Here is a 27,247-nt window from a genome sequence, read left to right on the forward strand (position 1 = left end):
TCAATGATAAGAAAATGAGAGAGAGAGAGCTGGAGGGAAGGAGAGAGAGAGAGAGAAAGAAAGAAAGACACGGGGACCCAAGCTCTGATGGAGCAAAGGTGCTTTAATGATCTTTCTGTGAGTATATATATAGGCTGTTGTACAATGAATTTCTTTAAACAATGATAAAGATCAGAAAACCAAATGTACAGCAACTGTTACCAAGGGAACAAGGGATTAACGATGGTCATAAGGTCAGGAGACAATCCATATCTCAAGACAGAAGATCAAGACTAAGCAGTTTTGTCATAAGGAGAATGTTTACTGGAAGGAGATCCACGAATATCTCATCCTATGACCTCAGTCCTGGGAGCAGTGTGCCGTTCCACTCAGTATCTGTTGCCAGAAACTGATAAGGAACAGAGAATTTATGAGAAAGAGCACATAGGAATGCTTCTGTTAAACATTCCCTGACAGTGGGGAGGTGAGGGAGATGAACTGGAAGATTAGGATTGACATATATACACTACCATGTGTAAAACAGATAGCTAAGTGGGGAGCTGCTGTATAGAACAGGGTGCTCAGCTCAGTGCTCTGTGATGACTTAGAGGGGAGGGATGGGGGGAAGGGAGGCCCAAGAGGGAGGGGATATATGCATACATATAGCTGAATTACTGTGTTGAACAGCAGAAACTAACATAACATCGTAAAGCAACTATACCCCAATAAATTTTTTAATACGTAAAAATTTAAATGTCTTCATAGGAAATGCTTGGAAAAACTTTCTGAAAACAGTGAGTTATGTAAAAATCCACTCTTTGAAATTTTGTATTTATTTTATTGATCACTTGATAAGAAACTTGAATATACCAGCTCTTTACATTCTGAATTGATGGACAATAAGGGCTTAAATTCTCCATGCCAGGCTTCAGCAGTACATGAACCGTGAACTTCCAGATGTTCAAACTGATTTTAGAAAAGGCAGAGGAACCAGAGATCAAATTGCCAACATCCACTGGATCGTGGAAAAAGCAAGAGAGTTCTAGGAAAAGATCTATTTCTGCTTTATTGACTATGCCAAAGCCTTTGACTGTGTGGATCACAAGAAACTGTGGAAAATTCTGAAAGAGATGGGAATACCAGACCAACTGACCTGCCTCTTGAGAAACCTATATGCAGGTCAGGAAGCAACAGTTAGAACTGGACATGGAACAACAGACTGGTTCCAAATAGGAAAAGGAGTACATCAAGGCTTCATATTGTCACCCTGCTTATTTAACTTATATGCAGAGTACATCATGAGAAATGCTGGGCTGGAAGAAGCACAAGCTGGAATCAAGATTGCCGAGAGAAATATCAATAACCTCAGATATGCAGATGACACCACCCTTATGGCAGAAAGTGAAGAGGAACTAAAGAGCCTCTTGATGAAGGTGAAAGAGAAGAGTGAAAAAGTTGGCTTAAAACTCAACATTCAAAAAACTAAGATCATGGCATCCAGTCCCATCACTTCATGGGAAATAAATGGGGAAACAGTGGAAACAGTGTCAGACTTTATTTTTTTGGGCTCCAAAATCACTGCAGATGGTGATTGCAGCCATGAAATTAAAAGACGCTTACTCCTTGGAAGGAAAGTTATGACCAACTTTAGATAGCATATTAAAAAGCAGAGACATTACTTTGCCAACAAAGGTTCGTCTAGTCAAGGCTATTGTTTTTCCTGTGGTCATGTATGGATGTGAGAGTTGGACTGTGAAGAAAGCTAAGCACTGAAGAATTGATGCTTTTGAACTGTGGTGTTGGAGAAGACTCTTGAGAGTCCCTTGGACTGCAAGGAGATCCAACCAGTCCATCCTAAAGGAGATCAGTCCTGGGTGTTCATTGGAAGGACTGATGCTAAAGCTGAAACTCCAGTACTTTGCCACCTCATGTGAAGAGTTGACTCATTGGAAAAGACCCTGATGCTGGGAGGGATTGGGAGCAGGAGGAGAAGGGGATGACAGAGGATGAGATGGCTGGATGGCATCACCGACTTGATGGACATGATTTTGGGTGAACTCCAGGAGTTGGTGATGGACAGGGAGTCCTGGCATGCTGTGATTCACGGGGTCGCAAAGAGTTGGACACAACTGAGTGACTGAACTGGACTGAACTGAGCACTTAAAGAAGAAGGAAGGGATTCTGTTACACATTCATATAGTATTGTGGGCTAAGGCAAATACCTGTTGATAGAATTCAAGAATTTAACCAGCTTTCAGAATTTAAATAACACTGATGTGGCAGCTGAATGGAAAAAAGTACTTGATGGAATATATGTTGCCGAATTTATCCCCACTCTATATAGCATTGTGAGTTGAAGAGATGTTTGGAGGGCTATTTTAATTTTTATGTGTGTAGTAGTGCTCCTTTATGTAATTGATAAGACATAAATTTAAATGATTATATTTTCTTTTGGGGTTCTATAAAATAGAGATTAGATTATCTTGTTTAGATTATCTCATGTCAAAAGATAATTTGTAGTTTCTTGCAGTTCAATTATGAAAGAGTTTGTCCACCTCTAACTTTACATGGTGTTTTCATGCTCTTTATAGTGACTTGGGCATGAAAGTAGCTACTTTATTTTGAATATTTTAAAGTTTTATTAATTTTTATTATAGTTGCTTTCCAGTGTCATGTTAATTTCACTTGGTTGTACAGCCAAGTGAAGCAATTAAACATATATCCTCTCTTTGGATTTCCTTCCCAACTAGGTCACCACAGAACATTAAGTAGAGTGCCCTGTGTTATACAATAGATTCTTAAAAAGCTACTTCACATGGAAGTATACTTCCTTGTAAATTACAAGGAAATGGTAGTTCATTTCTCCTTTTCCCTGTTAATTCATGTGCTGGTAGCAAAGCATTGGAGAAGGGAATAGCAACCCACTCCAGTATTCTTGCCTGGAGAATTCCATGGATAGGGGAGCCTGGGGGATACAGTCCATGGGGTTGCAAAGAGTATGATTTGACTGAGCAACTAACACTTTCACCAAAGCATACCTTACTTTTAGATTATGGGACATGTTGTAGATAATGAGATTTGAAATGTGGAGAAAGGAAGATCAGCTACTTGTATAATTATCTTTCTTATAAGTTTTATTAGAATTTGTAAGTGAATTAGGCAAGCATAGAATGAAGCTGTAGTTTACACATGATTTCCCCCCCCCCGCCATGTTGTTTCTATTTAGTGGGAGGAAAACAGTGATTTTTACACTTTTCTTTATAAATGTATTTTTGAAAGCATTAAACTCTTAGATAACCTACTTTGCTGCTGCTACTGCTGCTAAGTCGCTTCAGTCATGTCCAACCCTGTGCGACCCCATAGACGGCAGCCCATCAGGCTCCCCCGTCCCTGGGATTCTCCAGGCAAGAACACTGGAGTGGGTTGCCATTTCCTTCTCCAATGCATGGAAGTGAAAGTGAAGACGCTCAGTCGTGTCCGACTCTTAGCGACCTCATGGACTGCAGCCTGCCAGGCTCCTCTGTCCATGGGATTTGCCAAGCAAGAGTACTGGAGTGGGTTGCCATTGCCTTCTCAGAACCTACTTTATATATATATATATATAATTCTGTATATATATAAATCTCTATACAAACATTATTTATAGAATAAAATGCACAGTATCTTTTTAAACTGCCTGCCATGCTTTAGCATGGTTGAGGATAAGACAAAGATCTTGTGCTGAGTGATGCTTCTTTATTTCAGGGTTAACTGTGTCTACTGTCCTTTTTGGTATCACAAGATCTCTGTTGATATTCTACATCCTTGTTAATTCTTCACGAGCTTTGCATGACAAAATGTTGGAGTCTATTTTAAGAGCTCCGGTATTGTTCTTCCATAGAAATCCAATAGGTAAGTCAGACATGAAATTTCTTAATGAATATGTCTTGTTAACACATTAAGTGCCTATTTGCATTTTCATATTTGAAAGTGGAAGAGATGCTTGGAAGAAAATCACTGTGTATGTTTATTCATTTTCTACAAAAAGCTTCACTGGTAATTTTTCCTACCAGAGAAAATCTGAATATAGGAGCATATAAGCTTTTATTCCCATGTATGCATGTCTGTAAAAATACATGAATGTTTACTTTGCAGGATGATTTAGGAATCCATTTGTTATGTGGCATATGAAACACCCAACAGATGATGAAAATGTGTTGAAATGTTTTTGACTAGTTGTTAAAATGTTGGCTGTGTTACATGGTGTTAAGCTAACTAGGAAGGACCTTCTTCCAGAAACATCTCTACAGGAGACAGGCTGTGTGTTTGTTTCTTTCACTGCTCATCCATTTCTGGAACCACAGAACTCTTTATGTGCTCATATTTTGAGTTTTACCTAAATGGTAATGTAAGATTAATTAAAATACAAGATCAGTGAAATGTAAACATCATCTTCGATAAAATCAACTCTCTAGTTTTAGAATGGACTTTTGGTTACATTAAAGATGTCTTGTGGTACCTAGCAGGTGTATCTTCATTATTAAGTAAGAGTGTCCCTGAAGGGTTCCCAGTGGTTGCTTCCTATACCCTGAGGCTTTCAACCTGTCTTGCTTTGGAAGGTAGCCTCCTGACCTGGGTTCCTATGAAAAGGTGGATCATCAGCACACATGCCCACTCTGTTCAGTTGGTTAGACTTGTGCTGGGGCCCAGGGTGGCTTTGTTTTTGTAGGTCATGATTGACAGGGCCTGTTGAGGCAGGGATGTTACTGGAGGGAGGACAACAGTAGCCTTGGCCTGGCCATCAATTAGCTGTGTGATCAAGACCAAAGTAGATAGATACTTCTGGGCAGGCAAATCTCCAGGCAGGATGTTGTCATGGTTATAAGTATGGACCCTGGAGTCAAATTTCTTGGTTCAGTCCTGGAGATAGTTACTAATGGTAATAGCCAGTTATAGTTATGTTAATACTTCAGTTCAGTTCAGTTCAGTTGCTCAGTCATGTCCGACTCTTTATGACCCCATGAATTGCAGCACGCCAGGCCTCCCTGTCCATCACCAACTCCCGGAGTTCACCCAGACTCAGGTCTATCAAGTCAGTGATGCCATCCAGCCATCTCATCCTCTGTCGTCCCCTTCTGCTTCTGCCCCCAATCCCTCCTAGCCTCAGAGTCTTTTCCAATGAGTCAGCTCTTTGCATGAGGTGGCCAAAGTACTGGAGTTTCATCTTTAGCATCATTCCTTCCAAAGAAATCCCAGGGCTGATCTCCTTCAGAATGGACTTGTTGGATCTCCTTGCAGTCTTACGTATTAGTTATTTAACTTCTCTGTGTCTCAATTTTCTTACCTATAAAATGAGGATACTGTTCACACACTTACTGATATCTTGATGTTGTGGGCATTAAGCAGGTTAATACATTCACAGCACTTAACGCAGGGACAGTGCCTAATGAACCTCAGTGAGGATGTCAACATGGTGTCGGAACTTCTCTATGGTGAAATGGGATTAACCACTGCCCTTCCTGGTTCACAAGACAGTTGTGAGGATTAAATAAGACTGTTTAGGGCAGAATTTTGTACAGATTTATTCAACACATGTTCTTTAGTCCAGGCACTATGAGGAGCACAGCATGGTAAACTGCAGAGGCCCTCACAATCTCATCGTATTACAAATGGAGTGAGGAAGTTATTGGAAGACTCTTCTCTATTATGGTTGTGAAGTTGCTCTACTTTTCCTGTTAATGTGGAAACTAAATTGTAAATTGTATCAAGTGGGACTGAATTTCTGTTATCACAGCTTGTGGCCACTGTTAACCAAGTTCTTGATGACCTGTAGGCTTCTCCAAATCCTGATTTATTATTCAAGGATTTGGAACCAAGTTTAAATCTTTAAGTCACTAATCCTAGAGCAACAGGCATACCAGTGTGTCTCTTGTCTCCCCCTCCTGTGTCTATTATCAGAACTTCATTCCTTCAAGAAAATAGGAGCCCAAATAAGGACTGCAAAGATAGGCCCAAAGGTTTAGGGCACAGTTTCTGAAAGAGATGGGAATACCAAACCACCTGATCTGCCTCTTGAGAAATTTGTATGCAGGTGAGGAAGCAACAGTTAGAACTGGACATGGAACAACAGACTGATTCCAAATAGGAAAAGGAGTACGTCAAGTCTGTATATTGTCACCCTGCTTATTTAACTTATATGCAAAGTACATCATGAGAAACACTGGGCTGGAAGAAGCACAAGCTGAAATCAAGATTGCCAGGAGAAATATCAATAACCTCAGATATGCAGATGACACCACCCTTATGGCAGAAAGTGAAGAGGAACTAAAAAGCCTCTTGATGGAGGTGTAAGAGGAGGGTGAAAAAGTTGGCTTAAAGCTCAACATTCAGAAAATGAAGATCATGGCATCTGGTCCCATCACTTCATGGGAGATAGATGGGGAAACAGTGGAAACAGTGTCAGACTTTATTTTTTTGGGCTCCAAAATCACTGCAGATGGTGACTGCAGCCATGAAATTAAAAGATGCTTACTCCTTGGAAGGAAAGTTATGACCAACCTAGATAGCATATTGAAAAGCAGAGACATTACTTTGCCAACAAAGGTTTGTCTAGGCAAGGCTATGGTTTTTCCTGTGGTCATGTATGGATGTGAGAGTTGGACTGTGAAGAAAGCTAAGCACTGAAGAATTGATGCTTCTGAACTGTGGTGTTGGAGAAGACTCTGAGAGTCCCTTGGACTGCAAGGAGATCCAACCAGTCCATTCTGAAGGAGATCAGCCCTGGGATTTCTTTGGAAGGAATGATGCTAAAAGCTGAAACTCCAGGACTTTGGCCACCTCATGGGAAGAGTTGACTCATTGGAAAAGACTCTGATGCTGGGAGGGATTGGGGGCAGGAGGAGAAGGGGACGACAGGATGAGATGGCTGGATGGCGTCACTGACTCGATGGACGTGAGTCTGGGTGAACTCCGGGAGTTGGAGATGGACAGGGAGGCCTGGTGTGCTGCGATACATGGGGTCGCAAAGAGTCGGACATGACTGAGTGGCTGATCTGATCTATAAATACATATTCTTCAAAAATATTGTTTTGATATGTTCATATATTATTTCTCTTAAGGCTCCTGAAGGAATGAGTAATTTCTCATATCCTGTTCTTGCAGGAAGAATTTTGAATCGTTTCTCCAAAGCCATTGGGCATATGGATGACTTGCTGCCCCTGATATTTCTTGATTTCATCCAGGTAATGTATCAGTCCTGTCAGAGTTCTCACAGGGAAGAGCAGAGTGCCTGTTTCTCAAGGATTTTTCACAGGGGCTGAGGGTGGGCCTATCAGCCTGGCAGTGTGTCCTGTTATCCTCAGTAAATGCTGTGTTTGTGAGAGAAAGGTGCAGTTCTGATTGGGATCCTGAGTTAACATGAGTAACCCCTGGGGCAGGCATGTCTACACAGTCATGTCATTGTTGGTCTGAAGCATGGACATGCTGGTAAGTGGTTCTCCGTCTGCCTCCAAGGTGTCTGGTGTGGATTCCCTTTACTATGAGCACATTTCATAATATAAAAATAATCACCTCTCATGGAAAGATAGCCTAGATTAACTAAATTATGCATTGTATTGGGCTTCCCAGGTGGCTCAGTTCAGTTCAGTTCAGTTCAGTCACTCAGTCGTGTCTGGCTGTTTGCCACCACATGAAATGAAGCATGCCAGGCCTCCCTGTCCATCACCAACTCCCGGAGTTTACCAAAACTCATGTTCATTGAGCCGATGATGCCATCCAACCATCTCATCCTCTGTCGTCCCCTTCTCCTCCTGCCCTCAATCTTTCCCAGTATCAGCTTTTCCAATGAGTCAGCTCTTCACATGAGGTGGCCACAGTATTGGAGTTTCAGCTTCAACATCAGTCCTTCCAAAGAACACCCAGGACTGATCTCCTTTAGGATGGACTAGTTGGATCTCCTTGCAGTCCAAGGGACTCTCAAGAGTCTTCTCCAACACCACAGTTCAAAAGCATCAATTCTGCCAATGCAGGAGATACAAGAGATGTGGAATCGATCCCTGGGTTGGGAAGATGCCCTGGAGAAGGGAATGACAACCCACTTCAGTATTCTTGCCTAGAAAATTCCACAGACAGAGGAGCCTGGAGGGCTATAGTCCATGGGGCTGCAAGGATTCTGACACAACTGAGCACGAGCATGATGTGTTGTATTCCCTCAAGGGACAAATATCTGCTGCACCATTTTATTTGGATAAAGCCAAGTGTGGATACCTACAAAGAAAAGATTGGCTAAAAATAGGGTGAAAATAATTCTTTAACAAGGGCAACATTGTCTGGTTACTAAGTTGTGTTTGACTCTTTTGTGACCCCATGGATTGCAGCCCGCCAGGCCCCTCAATCCTGGGATATCTCAGGCAAGAATACTGGAGTGGGTTGCCATTTCTTTGTCTAGGAGATATTCCTAACCCTGAGACCAAACTCGTGTCTCCTGCATCTGCTGCAGTGCAGGCAGATTCTTACCACTGAGCCACCTGAGAACTCCAAGAAGGACCACAGAGTGCAACTTTGACGACACAAAAGCTTTTAGGCCAGTAATTCGATTCTGGGATCAAAGTCATCTCAGAAAATGTCTTTTGTTTATGTAGGCAGTTTTTCTTTTCACAAGCATATTGCTGTGTCTTCAGTTCAGCTCAGTTCAGTCACTCAGTCGTGTCCGACTCTTTGCGACCCCATGAATCACAGCACACCAGGCCTCACTGTCCATCACCAACTCCCAGAGTTCATCCAGACTCATGTCCATGGATTCAGTGACACCATCCAGCCATCTCATCTTCTGTCGTCCCCTTCTCCTCCTGCCCCTAATCCCTCCCAGCATCAGAGTCTTTTCCAATGAGTCAACTCTTCCCATGAGGTGGCCAAAGTCCTGGAGTTTCAGCTTTAGCATCATTCTTTCCAAAGAAATCCCAGGGCTGATCTCCTTCAGAATGGACTGGTTGGATCTCCTTGAAGTCCAAGGGACTCTCAAGAGTCTTCTCCAACACCACAGTTCAAAAGCATCAATTCTTCGGTGTTCAGCCTTCTTCATAGTCCAACTCTCACATCCATACATGACCACAGGAAAAACCATAGCCTTGACTAGACAGAACTTTGTTGGCAAAGTAATGTCTCTGTTTTGAATATGCTATCTAGGTTGGTCATAATTTTCCTTCCAAGGAGTAAGTGTCTTTTAATTTCATGGCTGCAGTCACCATCTGCAGTGATTTTGGAGCCCAAAAAAGTAAAGTCTGACACTGTTTCCACTGTTTCCCCATCTATTTCCCATGAAGTGATGGGACCGGATGCCATGATCTTCGTTTTCTGAATGTTGAGCTTTAAGCCAACTTTTTCACTCTCCACTTTCACTTTCATCAAGAGGCTTTTGAGTTCCTCTTCACTTTCTGCCATAAGGGTGGTGTCATCTGCATATCTGAGGTTATTGATATTTCTCCTGGCAATCTTGATTCCAGCTTGTGTTTCTTCCAGTCCAGCATTTCTCATGATGTACTCTGCATATAAGTTGAATAAGCAGGGTGACAAGATGCAGCCTTGACGTACTCCTTTTCCTATTTGGAACCAGTCTGTTGTTCCATGTCCAGTTCTAACTTTTGCTTCCTCACCTGCATACAGATTTCTCAAGAGGCAGATCAGGTGGTCTGGTATTCCCATCTCATACAGAATTTTCCACAGTTTCTTGTGATCCACACAGTCAAAGGCTTTGGCATAGTCAATAAAGCAGAAATAGATGTTTTTCTGGAACTCCCTTGCTTTTTCCATGATCCAGCAGATGTTGGCAATTTGATCTCTGGTTCCTCTGCCTTTTCTAAAACCAGCTTGAATATCAGGAAGTTTATGGTTCACATATTGCTGAAACCTGGCTTGGAGAATTTTGAGCATTGCTTTACTAGCGTGTGAGATGAGTGCAATCGCAGGGTAGTTTGAGCTATCTTTAGCGTTGCCTTTCTTTGGGACTGGAATGAAAACTGACCTTTTCCAGTCCTGTGGCCACTGCTGAGTTTTCCAAATTTGCTGGAGTATTGAGTGCAGCACTTTCACAGTATCATCTTTCAGGATTTGAAATAGCTCCACTGGAATTCCATCACCTCCACTAGCTTTGTTCGTAGTGATGCTTTCTAAGGCACACTTGATTTCACATTCCAGTATGTCTGGCTCTAGGTGAGTGATCACACCATCGTGATTATCTGTGTCATGAAGATCTTTTTTGTACAGTTCTTCTGTGTATTCTTGCCATTTCTTCTTAATATCTTCTGCTTCTGTTAGGTCCATACCATTTCTGTCCTTTATTGAGCCCATCTTTGCATGAAATATCCCCTGGTATCTATAATTTTCTTGAAGAGATCTCTAGTCTTTCCCATTCTGTTGTTTTCCTCTATTTCTTTGCATTGATTGCTGAACAAGGCTTTCTTATCTTTTCTTGCTGTTCTTTGGAACTCAGTATTCAGATGCCTATATCTTTCCTTTTCTCCTTTGCTTTTCACTTCTCTTCTTTTCACAGCTATTTGTAAGGCCTCCCCAGACAGCCCTTTTGCTTAAGGTGTCTTAAAAAAGAGAGAGACCTACGGGAATACCTTCTATCTTGCCTCAGTTTGTCTGTGAACTTGAGGTTCGAAGAAATAATGTTAGGTCATCTCAGCTCTCATCCTCACATTCAGTATTGTTGCTCCTATGGAATGTTCTTTTTTTTTTTTTTCCCTCTGATATTCTGTCTGCTTATCAGCGATTAAGCCTGTGGGGAATATACTTTTTCTTTCCAAGTGTTAATTTTGGAAATGAAATGTATTTATCAAAAGCTGAACACAGAAATGCAGCAATGAACAGTGCAACAGTGTCCTACAGACAGTGCAGCCTGAGGGTAAGGCTTCCACTGTTGCCAATGAGAACTAAGCTGAGACCCAAAGACAGAGGACTTTTACTGTCAAGATGTCTGATTGTTTTTTTCTTCTGCAAACTTATTTTATAAGTATGCCCTGTTGGATTTAGCTACATAATTTATCCCCAGAAACAATTTTTTCCCTAAAAACAGTGTCACATTTTGACAGTGATTGTAAATTACTTTGAAAGGATTTTGTGAAAGGTTCTGTTTCTTTGCTACAGCAAGCTAGGCCAAGGTTGGGTTTCCACCTTGTGCTTAGCATATGGTTAGTTAGTCATCATAATCAGAATTTGTCACATACTTTTGGATGGCATATAGAGGGACAGGGGTAGATGCTACCTGATTTAAGCAGGAAATACTCTCATTAAAGAGAAGAGAAAATTCTAGTCTAGCTGATTTCCAGTCCCTTCTCTACCACTTGTAGTTCATTTATCTTGAAGTTTGGTGGAGGTGTCCTGTAGTTCATTTGAAGTAAGAGCCTGCTCTTTGAGCAAGAGAACTGGGATGAGCACGGAGCCTGCGTATTCTTCACTGAGCAAGTAGCTAAATCTGTGAGGATGGATAAGATTGTACAGAGAGAGGAAAGCAGTTTAGGGGCCCAGATCAGAAGCTTAGGAAGCCCTGATATTCAGGGAGAAAGCAGAGACAGAAGGGAAGTACAGAAGACACATAATGAACAGCAAGGAAGAGAGGAGGATATACAGTGGAGATCAGAGGAAGGACAGGTCTGTTCAGTGCAAACAAGATGTGAGTCCATGGAAACTTGTTGGTTGATTTGGATTCAGGAGATGTCTGGTGACCTGAGGAGTTAGAGAGCAAAGGACTATAAATCCTGGAGGCTTGGAGGGAGTTGAGGTGAAGACAGGCTGGAAGAAATTTGAATGAATCAGGAGAGAGGCCCATCTGGAATGCAGGGTCTGAGAAGCCCTTGCCTGTTGTTTGAGATTTTAGTTTCTGGGAGGGGAGTATGGTTGGTGATTTTTCCCTCTCTTCCATCCTTTCCTTCAACAAACAAGGTGAGGCCCTGAGGTACAGGGGTGAACCAGGCATGAAGCCCTTCCCTCATGGGTCTCCTCCCTCCTGAGGGAAGGAAGGCATCCAGAGATTCACCCTGTGATAGCTTTGGAATCCTAATTGTGGGAGCTCTGTGGAGGAAGTCCTGGAAGGCAAACTGGATGTGGAGGTTGGAAGCAGTTAGGGAGCCTGGTCCAGGAGATGGTGGAGCTTCTAGGAGGTGACCTTTGATCCCAAATGAGAGGAAAAGGCCACGTTGATTGTGGGGCAGAAGGTGCTGGTGGAATCCGAGTTCCTGTGTGGGACCCATTCTTTCTATCATCAGCTGAGAGCGGGGAAGGAAAGGGTCTGGAAGGGGATTTTTCAGCTGTGTTAGCACACCTGTGTCAAACTCATTTTTGATGATTTTGTTTATCCTTGGTGTATTTGATAACCCTTAGAAGATTCTTGATCATTTTTATTTTTATTACTTCTAAAGTGTTTATTCCATATACTTTCCCTCATCTAATTCTTTCTCATTCACTTAAATGGAATTTCAGGTAATTTATTTAATATTTTGTGATAGTGATGCCAAGTGTGGCTAAGGCAAACCCTGGATTCTGAGTAGTGGTCTGCACTGAAGGACAGTCCACCCCCTCAGGTGATGTCACTCAGAGACCACATCCCAACAGAGAGATGATCATGAGTTTGTGCACCATCGTGTATGCTGACTCTCACAACTACCAGCTAGTTCAGTCACATTATATGAGTGATTGGGCAAATTGGAGTTGTTCACCATTTCAAAGGATGAAGGAAAGCATCATAAAAAAGTCAATTTATGTGGTGCTATTGCACCTGATAATAATTCATGATGCCAACAGCTTTGAAGTGTGGCACAGTGCAGAGCCCCACAGTTTCCCTTTCCAAGCCCCCATCCACGCTCTCCGTCTTACCATCTCTGCCCCACAAAGCCACACTCTCCTTTCTGTAAAATGGAGAAAATAATACCCACTTCCTAAGGTTTGTTGGGAAGAGAAAATGAAATTCATTTTAATTAAATTTTTTAATAATATCTAAATGCATGTTGAGCACTAAGTATTGGGTAACTATTTTTAAAATACCACATATGTGTTTAGGTAAGAGAAAGAGTCTGATGACAGTGGCATTTGTTGTTGCTCAGTTGCTAAGTCATGTTCGACTCTGTGAGTCCACGAACTGCAGCACGCCAGGTCTTCCTGTTCCTCACTATCTCCCGGAGTTTGCCCAAGTTCATTTCCATTGAGTCGGTGATGCCATCCAGCCATCTCATTCTCTGCCACCCTCTTCTTTTGCCTTTGGCAAAGTGGCATTATGTTGCATTAAAGTTATTGTCAGAGACAGTTTTCAGGCCCATAAATATCATCTCATGAGTTTATATCACAGAGATTATAGGTTTGTAGTCCTTGAAGATTTTGATGGACACTTCCTTATGTAGACTCACAGAATAAAAATCAGTTGTTTTCCACATACACCACTGAGCATTAAATATTTCAGAGTAATGTAATTTTCATACAATTTGCCAAAGTCCCAAATAACACTGAGTAAGAAGTCTCAATTATCTACAATTCCTGTCATTGAAATCATCACCTCCAAGGAGTCTTCCTACTGCTAAAACAAGTGAAACTGAAGGTGAGATGTGGAAGTTAGATTTAGGCATTTTCATTTTCCAAAAAAGTCTGGGACTGCTCTGAGCTTGTGAACTTGCACACAGCTGCTCTCAGAAAAATGCTGTGATTTATTGAGGAAAACTAAGTTGCAAAATGCTTATTCACCACACACCCCTCATTCAGGCGGAAAAAAAAGAAAGAAAGAAAGAAAATCAGCAGCTTGTCAGAGCTGAACTGAGTCTTCAGGTCCTTTCATGGACACAAAGGGCAGATGCACTTGAGCCACCAATGCCGGCCGTGGTGGGACCACCAGGGACCGTGTCATTCCCTCCTCAGCACACACAGAACACACTGACTGCAGCTTTATGAAGTGAAAATGCCCAAGAAAAAGAAAATGTGAAGGAGGTGTCCTTAGTCATTTCTTTCCAGAGAGGGGAGCACAGACGAACAGGCTACTGCATGTGGATATTGAGAACAAAGCCTGAGACTCAGTGTAATAGGTAATTATGGGTCCCTTGCTTTTATAGCCTTTACTTGTCTGAGCACCACTGACCCTTGCATTTCATTGTGTGGAGATGTCAGGGAAAGTGTGTACAGAGTATCCCAGCCTGTCCCACTGAACACTGACTTTGTCATTTTGAGATTTCTGTGGGTGTTGATCCCTTCCCCAACTCCTTCCTCAAATCCCCCTTGGGGATGTTTAGTTTTAATATTCTAGTATTTAATAATACTAGTGCTTTGTGGATATTCCTATCAGTGGCTTGCCATTTATATCCTTAGTGGAGATCAAGGTTTAATTTTGATGAAGTCTAATGTTTACCTTTTTAATTCTTTTATAGTTGATGTTTCGTATCCTAAGAAATCTGCATATCCTTAAAGAGTGTGAAGATACCTTTCTATGTTCTACCTTTTTAGATATTGGATTTTGTCCATATACAATCATGTCAGCTGTAAATAATGACAATTTTATATCTTCATTTCCAATATTTATGACTTTTATTTCCTTTTCTTGACTTGCGGCTAGAGTTTCCAGTTAGTGTTGAAGAGAATTGGTTAGATAAGATAATCTTGCACTCTTAGGGCAAAATTTTTCAACATTTTTTCATTACAAATAATATTAATTGCAATTTTTAAGGTAAGTATCTGTTATCAGATTGATTATGTTTCTTTTAATTCCTCAATTACCAATTATTTTACCTTTTAAAATAAATGAAGAATAGGTGTTGAATTTTAACAAATATTTCTTCTGCGTCTCTTCAGATAGTCGTATGATTATTTATCTTTACTGTTTTAATGTGAATTATTAAATGTGATTAGTATTTGAAAGTTAAACTTAACATTCCTGGAAACAACTTCACTTGGTCATAATATAGCATCTTTTTTATGTATTGCTGTGTGTAGTTTCTCAAGAATTTTTGTACTTATTGTTCATGAAGGATATTCATGTATAACGTGCTTTTCTTAAAATATTTTATCAGCTTTTGGTATCAGAATTATCTCAGTCAGTTCAGTCGTTCAGTCATGTCTGGCTTTTTGTGACCCCGTGGACTGCAGCACACTAGGCTTCCCTGTCCATAACCGACTCCTGGAACTTACTCAAAATCATGTCCATCGACTCAGTGATGCCATCCAACTATCACATCCTCTGTCGTCCCCTTGTTCTCTGCCTTTAATCTTTCCCAGCATCAAGGTCTTTTCCAATGAGTCAATTCTTCCCATCAGGTGGCCAGAGTATTGGAGTTTCAGCTTCAGCATCAGTCCTTCCTGAATATTCAGGACTGATTTTCTTTAGGATTGACTGATTGGTTCTCCTTGTAGTCCAAGGGACTCTCAAGAGTATTCTCCAACACCACAGTTCAAAAGCATCAATTCTTTTGTAGCTTATGAAAATACATGGGAAATATTTCCATTTTTAATGGTCAGTATAATGTGTCAACTTGACCAGACTGTATTCCTCAGTTATTCAATAAAATGTGATCTGTGTGTTGCTCTGTAGGTATTTTGTAGATGTGATTGAAGTCCATAATCAATTGATGTTAAGTAGGGACACTCCAGTGCTCTTGCCTGGAAAATCCCATGGACGGAGGAGCCTGGTAGGCTGCAGTCCATGGGGTCGCTAAGAGTCGGACACGACTGAGCAACTTCACTTTCACTTTTCACTTTCATGCATTGGAGAAGGAAATGGCAACCCACTCCAGTGTTCTTGCCTGGAGAATCCCAGGGATGGGGGAACCTGGTGGGCTGCCGTCTATGGGGTTGCACAGAGTCGGACACGACTGAAGTGGCTTAGCATAGCATAGGGACAATTATTCTACATATTCCAGTGGGCACAGTTCAGTCAGCTGTAAAGTTTTAAGAGCTAAGCCTTCCCTGAAGTAAAAAGAAATTCTGCTTGTGGATAACATCATCAGCTTCTGCCCAAGGGTTCCAGCCTGTCCTATGTAACAGGCAACCCTGAGAATTTGGGACTTGCCCAGTCGAGTTAGATTTGCAGTATTATCTTTTTTATATTGCTAGATTCAGTTCACTAATATGTTGTTTAATATCCCAAGACAGTTTGGTTTATAATTTTTCCTTCCTTCAATGTCTTTATCTGGTTTTTATATCATGATATTGCTGGACTCATGTACCCTGGAAAACCTTGGTAAAACTTTTCTGCACAATGTTTTTGTGAAGCCCTCTAGACTTAAAGTCTTTTCTTTTTTTTTTTTTTTTTTTGGTGCTCAGCTTTCTTTTTTTTTTTTTTAAATTTTATTTTATTTTTAAACTTCACAATATTGTATTGGTTTTGCCAAATATAGAAATGAATCCGCCACAGGTATACATGTGTTCCCCATTCTGAACCCTCCTCCCTCCTCCCTCCCCATACCATCCCTCTGGGTCATCCCAGTGCACCAGCCCCAAGCATCCAGTATCGTGCCTCGAACCTAGACTGGTGATTCGTTTCATACATGATATTATACATGTTTCAATGTCATTCTCCCAAATCTTCCCACCCTCTCCCTCTCCCACAGAGTCCATAAGACTGTTGTATACATCAGTGTCTCTTTTGCTGTCTCGTACACAGGGTTATTGTTACCATCTTTCTAAATTCCATATATATGCGTTAGTATACTGTATTGGTGTTTTTCTTTCTGGCTTACTTCACTCTGTATAATAGGCTCCAGTTTCATCCACCTCATTAGAACTGATTCAAATGTATTCTTTTTAATGGCTGAGTAATACTCCATTGTGTATATGTACCATAGCTTTCTTATCCATTCATCTGCTGATGGACATCTAGGTTGCTTCCATGTCCTGGCTATTATAAACAGTGCTGCGATGAACATTGGGGGTACACGTGTCTCTTTCCCTTCTGGTTTCCTCAGTGTGTATGCCCAGCAGTGGGATTGCTGGATCATAAGGCAGTTCTATTTCTAGTTTTTTTAAGGAATCTCCACACTGTTCTCCATACCTGACTTCAGGCTCTACTACAAAGCCACAGTCATCAAGACAGTATGGTACTGGCACAAAGACAGAAATATAGATCAATGGAACAAAATAGAAAGCCCAGAGATAAATCCATGCACATATGGACACCTTGTCTTTGACAAAGGAGGCAAGAATATACAATGGATTAAAGACAATCTCTTTAACAAGTGGTGCTGGGAAAACTGGTCAACCACTTGTAAAAGAATGAAACTAGAACACTTTCTAACACCATACACAAAAATAAACTCAAAATGGATTAAAGATCTAAATGTAAGACCAGAAACTATAAAACTCCTAGAGGAGAACATAGGCAAAACACTCTCTGACATAAAGTCTTTTCTGTGGGAATTTTAAAAATTATGTATTCAGGGAATTCCCTGGTGGTCCAGTGGTCACGAATTGGTACTTGCATTGCTGTGGGCCTGGTTTCGATTGCTAGTAGGAAAGCTAAGATCCCACAAGCTGCATGTATGTCCAAAACAATAAAATAAAGTAAAAATAAAATAAAGGATTCAAATTCTTAAGTCAATATGCAATTGTCCAGATTTTCTATGTCATTATATTATTCTTGTATGTCATTTTTAAAGATATTTGTCCTTTACATTAAAATTTAAAAATTAATCTGCATGATGTTTATTGTATTCTCTTTGTAATGCTCATGGTATTTTTTGTATTAAAGTGAAAGCTGAAGTGTTAGTTCCTCAGTCATGTCTGACTCTTTGCAACCCCATGGATTGTAGCCTGTCAGGCTCCTCTGTCCATGGGATTCTCCATGTAAGAATACTGGAGTAGGTTACCTTTTCCTTTTCCAGGAAATCTTCCCAACCCAGGGCTCAAACCTGGGTCTCCCATATTGCAAGCAGATTCTTTACCATCTGAGCCACCAGGGAAGCCCAATCTTTTCCATTATCCTCTTTTAATTCATGTGAATGGTAAATTCCCTCCCCCTTCTCCCTTTTCTTTCTTTTCCATTTTGTGGTGATTTCGAAAAACCACGGTTTGTGTTTGTTGATTTTTCTGCTTGGAAGTTAGCTTTCTTTTTCATTCGGGTCTTTTGTCATTTAGTTGCTTAGTTGTGTCTGGCTTTTTGCGGCCTCATGGACTGCAGCACAACAGGCTTGCCTGTCCTTCACTATCTCCCAGAGTTTGCTCAAACTCATGTCCTTTGAGTTGATGATGCCATCCAACCATCTCATCCTCAGTCACTCCCTTCTCCTCCTGCCTTCAATCTTTCCCAGCATCAGGATCTTTTCCAATGAGTCAGCCCTTCTCATCGGGCAGCCAAAGTATCAGAGTTTCAGCATCCAGTCTTTCCAATGAGTAATCAGCATTGATTTCCTTTGGATTTGACTTGTTTGATCTCCTTGCTGTCCCAGGGACTCTCAAGAGTTTTTTGTTTTTTTTTCTTATTTTCATTCTTCTACATAATTTAATATGCTAGGTTGTTTTATTTATAAGATGGATCTCAAAACCCTTGACTTTTAGTTTTTTTAAGACTTTTTTAATTTAAAAAATTTATAATTTTATTGAAATATAGTTGTTTTACAACTTGTGTTTGTTTCAGATGTACAACAATGTGACTCAGTTATACATATACATATACATATATTCATTCTTTTTTAGATTCTTTTCTCATATAGGTTATCATTGAATGTTGAGTGGTTTCCCTTTGATGTACTTTTATACTGTTCTTCTTTTAAAGGTGTACTTTGTTAAATTAGAAAATAAGTGGACTCCAGACTTAAAGTTTGTAATAAGGTTGAACACTGACAAATGTGGAAAGGAAGCTATTGATCAATGAGATATACTAAACAAGAAGGAAGAAATAAACCATGTTTCCCTAAAGCTTCCTGTTGTGCTGGCTAACAAACTGTGAACCAAACCCCACCATTCACTCTACAGTGGAGTTACCTATGACTCTCAGTTGGGAGCGAATTGAAGGATACCCAGGTCCCAGAGCTGACATAGTTGTGAAAATATCCAAGGCAGCCAAATGAGGGATGAAGAATGTTATTAGTGTATCCCAAGCAAAGGACAGGTGTAGAAAAGCTTAGTCTTAGGCTTTGTATGTGGGTGTGCAAGTTGTTAGTCACTCAGTTGTGTCTGATGCTTTGCAATGTCATGGACTATAGACTGCCAGCCTCCTCTGCCCATGGGATTCTCCAGGCAAAAATAATGGAGCGGGGTTCCATTCTCTTTTCCAGGGGATCTTCCTGACCCAGGGATTGAACCCGGGTCTCCTGCATTGCAGATTCCTTAACATCTGAGTCAAAAGGAAATCATGGGTTTGTATAGATCTCATCATATAGATAAGACTCACTATTGTTTTATAATGTTGTGATTTAACAGAGTTAAGTGAGTTGAATTCTTTACCAGCTGAGCCACATGGGAAGTCCAGGCAAAAAGATAGGACACTGAAAGATGAACTCCCCAGGTCGGTAGGTGTGCAATATGCTACTGGAGATCAGTGGAGAAATAACTCCAGAAATAATGAAGAGGTGGAGCCAAAGCATAAACAACACACAGTTGTGGATGGGACTGGTGATAGAAGCAAGGTCCAATGCTGTAAAGAGCAATGTTGCGTAGGAACCTGAAGTGTTAGGTCCATGAATCAAGGGAAATTGGAAGTGGTCAAACAGAAAATGGCAAGAGTGAACATCGACATTTTAGGAATCAGTGAACCAAAATGGACTGGAACAGGTGAATTTAACTCAGATGACCATTACATCTACTACTGTGGGCAAAAATCGCTTAGAAGAAATGGAGTAGCCATCATAGTCAACAAAAGAGTCCAAAATGCAGTACTTGAGTGCAGTCTCAAAAACGACAGAATGATCTCTGTTCATTTCAAAGGCAAACCATTCAATATCACGGTAATCCAAATCTATGCCCCGACCAGTAATGCTGAAGAAGCTGAAGTTGAACGGTTCTATGAAGACCTACAAGACCTTCTAGAACTAACACCAAAAAAAGATGTCCTTTTCATTATAGGGGACTGGAATGCAAAAGTAGAAAGTCAAGAAACACCTGGAGTAACAGGCAAATTTGGCCTTGGAATATGGAATGAAGCAGGGCAAAGACTAATAGAGTTTTGGCAAGAGAACACATGGTCATAGCAAACACCCACTATCAACAACACAATAGAAGACTCTACACATGGACATCACCAGATAGTGATCACTGAAATCAGATTGATTATATTGCTTGCAGCCAAAGATGGAGAAGCTCTATACAGTCATCAAAAAAAAAAAAAAAAAAAGACCAGGAGCTGACTTTGGCTCGGATCATGAACTCCTTATTGCCAAATTCAGACTTAAATTGAAGAAAGTAGGGAAAACCACTAGACCATTCAGGTATGACCTAGATCAAATCCCTTATGATTATACAGTGGAAGTGAGAAGTAGATTTAAGGGCCTAGATCTGATAGACAGAGTGCCTGATGAACTATGGACAGAGGTTTGTGACATTGTACAGGAGACAGGAATCAAGACCATCCCCAAGAAAAAGAAATGCAATAAAGCAAAATGGCTGTCTGAAGAGGCCTTACAAATATCTGTAAAAAGAAGAGAAGCAAAAAGCAAAGGAGAAAAGGAAAGATATACCCATCTAAATGGAGAGTTCCAAAGAAGAGCAAGGAGAGATAAAAAAGCCTTCCTTGGTCTTCCCTGATCAGTGCAAAGAAATAGAGGAAAACAATAGAATGGAAAGACTGGAGATCTCTTCAAGAAAATTCAAGATACCAAGGGAATATTTCATGCAAAGATGGGCATTAAATGGTGTGGATCTAACAAAAGCAGAAGATATTAAGAAGAGGTGGTAAGACTCTACAGAAGAAATGTAGAAAAAAGATCTTCATGACCTAGATAATCACGATGGTGTGATCACTGACCTAGAGTCAGACATCCTGGAATGTGAAGTCAAGTGGGACTTAGAAAGCATCACTATGAACAAAGCTAGTGGAGGTGATGGAATTCCAGTTGAGCTATTTCAAATCCTAAAAGATGATGCTGTGAAAGTGCTGCACTCAGTAACCCAGCAAATTTAGAAAACTCAGCAATGGCCACAGGACTGGAAAAGGTCAGTTTTCATACTAGTCCCAAAGAAAGGCAATGTCAAAGAATGCTCAAACTAATGCACAATTGCACTCATCTCACAGGGTAGTAAAGTAATGCTCAAAATTCTCCAAGCCAGGCTTCAGCAATACGTGAATCATGAACTTCCAGATGTTGAAGCTGGTTTTAGAAAAGGCAGAGGAACCAGAGATCAAATTCCCAACATCTTCTGGATCATCGAAAAAGCAAGAGAGTTCCAGAAAAACATCTATTTCTGCTTTATTGACTATGCCAAAGCCTTTGACTGTGTAGATCACAATAAACTGTGGAGAATCCTGAAAGAGATGGGAATACCAGACCACCTGATCTGCCTCTTGAGAAATCTGCATGCAGGTCAGGAAGCAACAGTTAGAACTGGACATGGAACAACAGACTGGTTCCAAATAGGAAAAGGAGTATGTCAAAGCTGTATATTGTCACCCTGCTTATTTAACTTATATGTGGAGTACATCATTGGAGAAGGCAATGGCACCCCACTCCAGTACTCTTGCCTGGAAAATCCCATGGACGGAGGAGCCTGGAAGGCTGCAGTCCATGTGGTTGCTGAGGGTCGGACATGACTGAATGACTTCACTTTCACTTTTCACTTTCATGCATTGGAGAAGGGAATGGCAACCCACTCCAGTGTTCTTGTCTGGAGAATCCCAGGGATGAGGGAGCTTGGTGGGCTGCCGTCTCTGGGGTCGCACAGAGTCGGACACCACTGAAGCGACTTAGCAGCAGCAGCAGCAGCAGCAGCAGAGTACATCATGAGAAATGCTGGAATGGATGAAGCACAAACTGGAATCAAGATTTCCAGGACATATATCAATAACCTCGGATATGCAGATGATACCACCATTATGGCAGAAAGTGAAGAGGAACTAAAAAGCCTCTTGATGAAAGTCAAAGAGGAGAGTGGAAAAGTTGGCTTAAAGCTCAAGATTCAGAAAACTAAGATCATGACATCCAGTTTCATCACTTCATGGCAAATAGATGGGGAAATAGAGGAAACAGTGACTGACTATATTTTTTTGGGCTCCACAATCACTGCAGATGGTGACCACAGCCATGAAATTAAAAGACGCTTGCTCCTTGAAAGAAAACTTATGCCCAACCTAGACAGCATATTGAAAAACAGGTACATTTCTTTGCCAACAAAGGTCCATCTAGTCAAGGCTGTGGTTTTTCCATTGGTCATGTATGGATGTGAGAGTGCAGTATAAAGAAAACTGGGTGCTGATGAATTGATGCTGTTGAACTGTGGTATTGGAAAAGACACTTGAGAGTCCCTTGGACTGCAAGGATATCCAACCAGTCCATCCTAAAGGAGGTCAGTCCTGAGTGTTTGTTGGAAGGACTGATGCTGAAGCTGAAACTCCAATACTTTGGCCACATGATACGAAGAACTGACTCATTTGAAAAGACCCTGATGCTGGGAATGATTGAAGGCAGGAGGAGAAGGGGACGACACAGGATGAGATGGTTGGATGGCATCACTGACTCAATGGACATAAGTTTGAGTAAACTCCGGGTGTTGGTGATGGACAGGGAGGCCTAGCGTGCTGTGATCCATGGGGTCGCAGAGAGCCTGACATGACTGAGCGACTGAACTGAAGTGAAATGAATTGGGTGATATCAAAGGAGAAACAGAGGTGATGAAGGAGGGATCTGAGAACCAGAGCTAACCTCTAAATTTCCTGAGACGTGCGAGCTACTCTATCTGCTTACATGAAGACTTCACTGACCCTTTCTTTGTGTTAAGTTTGTGTGCCTAGTCACTCAGTCACGTCTGACTCATTAAAACCTCATGGACTGTAGCCAGCCAGGCTTCTCTGTCCATGGGGATTCTCCAGGCAAGAATACTGGAGAGGGTTGCCATGCCCTCCTCCAGGGGATCTTCCCAACCCAGGGATCGAACCCAGGACCCCTATGTTGCAGGTGGATTATTTACCATCTGAGTCACCAGGGAAGCCCCATCTCACCACAATATTGGGCTAATGGAATTTCTCCTCCAGGTATAGATTGTCATTCTCTGCAAATTAAAGAATTTTTTTTGAATTGCGAAAAAATCACCATTTTCTCTCAAGAGAAAGATTTCATCTAAGAATTCTTTTATTTGTTCATATGGACTTTGGATAGAATTTCCCAAGTGATGTGGTCCAAATGGGAAATATATAAAAATAATGATTCTCCTTATTTGAGGGATATCAGGACTTGGGTCACTTGCTTCTGGGTCAGTATGCCTCTTTCTATATACCCATCATTATCTCTGTGCCATAGTGTGACAGAGGTGCAGAAGCACTGGCCATGGTGATATGGTCCATCAGATGGGCCTGGAATCCAACCAGATGAGGGGGAATTGTGTGTGTAGCTTGAATTGGGCTTTTTGGAATTCCTGGGAATGTAGGAGAAAGAAATGAAGTTGGCTTCAAGGAAGGGATTTATTGTGTGTTTAATGTACACTAGAATCTTTTGTTTCCTTCTTCAGATGTTGACTTTTTCTTAGATATTATTTTTATCTTCTACAAACTTCTGTAAAGGGTTTGAAATGGCTGGCAATAAAAGATTCACTAATGCATATACATATGAAAGGAAAAGTGCTCAGTCATGTCCAACTCTTTGGGACCCCATGAACTGTAGCCTGCCAGGCTCCTCTGTCCATGGAATTCTCCAGGCAAGAATACTGGAGTGGGTTGCCAGTCCCTTCTCCACGGGATCTTCCAAACCCAGGGATCAAACCTGGGTCTTCTGCATTATAGACAGATTCTTAACATCTGAGTCACTAGGGAAACCAGTTTGCTCTGTGTGTGTGTGTGTGTGTGTGTGTGTGTGTGTGTGTGTGTAACAAAACTGTGAGATACATCCTCTTTAAATTGCTTTAGAATTTAGGGCCATGAAATCTGAACCTAACTCCAGAGCTTCTGAGAGCATTAGTAATGGGTCTTCAGTGGGTACCTAAGGAAAAAGCATTGGCACAGCTTCCATGGAGCTCTTCATTTTGATCTTACCTCTGCTTTCCAGGTTACCTGCAAGGCTGGGCTAGTCATAAAAGGCCCTCATCTGGAGTGGTTTAGTCGCTCAGTCCTTTTCATTCTTTTTGACCCCATGGACCCTAGCCTGCCAGGTTCCTCTGTCCATGGGATTTTCCAGGCAAGAATACTGAAGTGGGTTGCCATTTCCTTCTCCAGGGGAACTTCCTGACCCAGGGATCAAACCTGGGTCTCCTGCATAGCAGTCAGATTCTTTAATGACTGATCCACCAGGGAAGCCACCTGGGGAGAGCCAGATTATTGAAATGGATGAATGTTGTTCATCAAATGATGCAAGCCTGCTAAAAACCAGTAATTTGGATTTTTTATAATTGACATTATAGTGTTTTTTTTTTTTTTTTTTTTTTTTTTATTGACAAACAACAATGGCAAGCCAAGTGACCTAAAGGCTAGACATAGAAGGAGCTGGAAGGACCCCTCCCCATGAACATGAAGTTTGTAGCGTGGTAGAATGCATAGTCAAGTCAGTGACTGTAAGAAATTGTTTTCTGTAGATCTAATTGGAGGGAGGTCAGATAGCCCTATTTTTTTCCACTTATGATTAGAATTTATTCCTTCAGAACTCCATCCTCTTCACTCTGAGTTTTCTTTTGATACCACGGCAGAGACGGGGAGAAAAAGGAAAAGCACATGGGTCTCCATCCAGATCATGCAGTTTGGTTCCCAAGGGCTCCTGGCTACAGAGTCACAGTTCCGGTTGTTTGTTCCTCCTGCCTGCAGCTGTGGCTCTGGGATTCCCTGAGCACAAACTGCGTCTCTCTTTCTCCAGGATAAGCAAAACCTTCCTGGGAAACTTTAGGCCAATCACTTACCCTCCCAACTTCATATTTCTTATCTGTAAAGAGCAGCCAGTGTTAACTCAAACAAGTATCTCAACCTTCTCATCCCAGCTCCATTTTGGTCAACATTTCAATCAACTGTGATTACTGCCTGCAAATCATTCATGCTATTCTTTCTATTTGTTAAACAAGCCTATAAAATCAGTCATAAGTCTTAGAATTGTCTAAAAATATTCAGGTATTCTTCCCTGTGTTTCCCCAGCACCCTGTGCAGATCACCATGGATTTGTATCCACCTGAGATTGTAAACCTCAGAGGCATTGGCCCAGACTGGATGAATCTGCAAGTCCCTAGCACCCCACCCAATTTTCATAGCAGGCAGACACTAAATGTTGATTTCATTCTTATTGCCTGATACTGTCCTCCAGGGTATCATACTTTTCCTGATAAAGATGGATGCTTAAATCAGCATCAACCAATAATTTCATTTTCTGTTCTACCTGTTGTCTTTTTAGACTAAGGTCATTTCTCAAGAGAAAATCATCTCAGGGGATAATGTGATAATTAAGAGAATGTTCATGGAATTCAGCACAGGGCCTTACACACAGTACACAAATTGTAAATGGAATCTGGTGTTATTATAATAGTTAACCTTTGGAATAGGCATTTTAAATACTTAGTATAATGATAGAAAGATGGCTGTAAGTTGGGAGCAAGCTTAAACATGTCATAATGGCTCATGACATGGGCTTGCCAGCTTTTTGATTTAGGCTTTGCAGTGTCCAACAAATTGCTTTTTCTGTCCCTGTGTCTTACTGTCTTCATTTATAAAATTATATAATACTGTTACTAGATATGTTACACTGAATTTGTAATTAACCACTTCTTTATCCCTACATGGATAGCTGAAGCATCTGGATTCCTCATCTGTGATGCCTACTCACTCATCTCTCTAGTAACACCTGCTGACTCCTGAAAGTTTGAGATGCAGCTCCTACTCTCTGAGCCTTAAATAGTCTCATCTGCTAAAAATAGTAATGCCTGCCTCAAAGGGCTACTAAGTGTATCACAAGAGCTGATACCTAGAAAGTTCTTATCAGAGTGTTTGGTGCATGCAATAAATATCATGAGGACCACCTATAATTGTATTTCTTTGGAAGGGAAAACATTCCCTACTGTTTCAACAAGTTTCAAGGAAAGGAGTTTATTCCTAACAAATAAATAAACTTTATCTTTGAAAAGTATCCTTGACATGAAAGGCCTTTGTATTTTTGCTATTTCAGACATTTCTACTTGTGATTGGTGTGGTGGGCGTGATGGTGGCTACAGTTCCTTGGACTGCTATACCTGTGATTCCCCTTGGCATCGCTTTCTTTTTTCTTCGGTGGTATTTCTTAGAGACGTCACGAGATGTGAAACGCCTGGAATGTACAAGTGAGTTCCGGGGCTCTCAGGTTGGGAGGGCAGTGCAGTCTATCTTCCATTTATGCCGCAATTAACCAGACCGCTGAAACTCTGCAGACTGTTCTATGGAATTTCTCACTGTTAACATTAGGTGATTGAAAGTTATGGCCCCTGAGAGCAGGTTTGGCCCTTAAGGCAGATGGAGCTGGTGGTGGGTCAGCTGCACTTTGCATTTTAGCCCAAGGAGGACGGATGTGAGCACCATGAGGACAGGGTCCATTTCTGTCTTGTTCATGATATACTTCCTGACACTGAGTATCCACTCTATTAATATTATTCTTGAAAGTATTTCATCGTGTTGAAACTAATGTAGAAGGAAAATAGAGAATTTTTCTTCTCCTAAGGTTACCAGAAAAGACAAGGAAAGGAAAAAAGACCTCAGGAAATATATGTCAGAAGTAATATATTTGAAAAATACATTCCTTCACATGTTTTAGTAAGTTGAAGTTGTTAAATGTATTGAAAAGATGTGTGTTGGTCACACAGTCATGTCCGACTCTTTGCAACCGCATGGACTGTAGCCCACCAGACTCTTCTGTCCATGTGTCCATGGAATTCTCCAGGCAAGAATACTGGAGTGGGTAGCCGTTCCCTTCTCCAGAGGATCTTCCTGACCCAGGGATTGAACCCAGGTCTCCTGCATTGCTGGTGGTTTCTTTAATGTCTAAGCCTCCAGGGAAGCCCTGTTGAAAAGATAAGCCCTGTTATTTTCAGGTTTGCTGTTTGTCATTGTTAGTATTTGGTGTGACACCACACTATTTGTGTACTCATTTTTCAAAGCTATTCATATAAATGAGGCTGAAAATAATACCCTAGGAGAACTCAGGAAGGGGATCTATTCAATATGCATTTAGTAGATTACTCCATT

The 27,247-nt window shown here is 41.2% G+C and overlaps 1 protein-coding gene across 1 annotated transcript in view; it reads left to right on the forward strand.

The window, feature by feature from the left end:
- Positions 1-27,247, forward strand: part of LOC129624655 (ATP-binding cassette sub-family C member 4-like) — a 171,805-nt gene that overhangs the window by 74,891 nt on the left and 69,667 nt on the right. The window contains exons 19-21 of the mRNA XM_055542815.1: positions 3,724-3,870; positions 7,120-7,199; positions 26,199-26,349. Of these exons, the coding sequence (XP_055398790.1) occupies positions 3,724-3,870; positions 7,120-7,199; positions 26,199-26,349 (378 nt within the window). The remainder of the gene's footprint in view (positions 1-3,723; positions 3,871-7,119; positions 7,200-26,198; positions 26,350-27,247) is intronic.

This window comes from Bubalus kerabau, chromosome 12, assembly GCF_029407905.1.
Source record: "Bubalus kerabau isolate K-KA32 ecotype Philippines breed swamp buffalo chromosome 12, PCC_UOA_SB_1v2, whole genome shotgun sequence".
Classification (NCBI taxonomy): domain Eukaryota; kingdom Metazoa; phylum Chordata; class Mammalia; order Artiodactyla; family Bovidae; genus Bubalus; species Bubalus kerabau.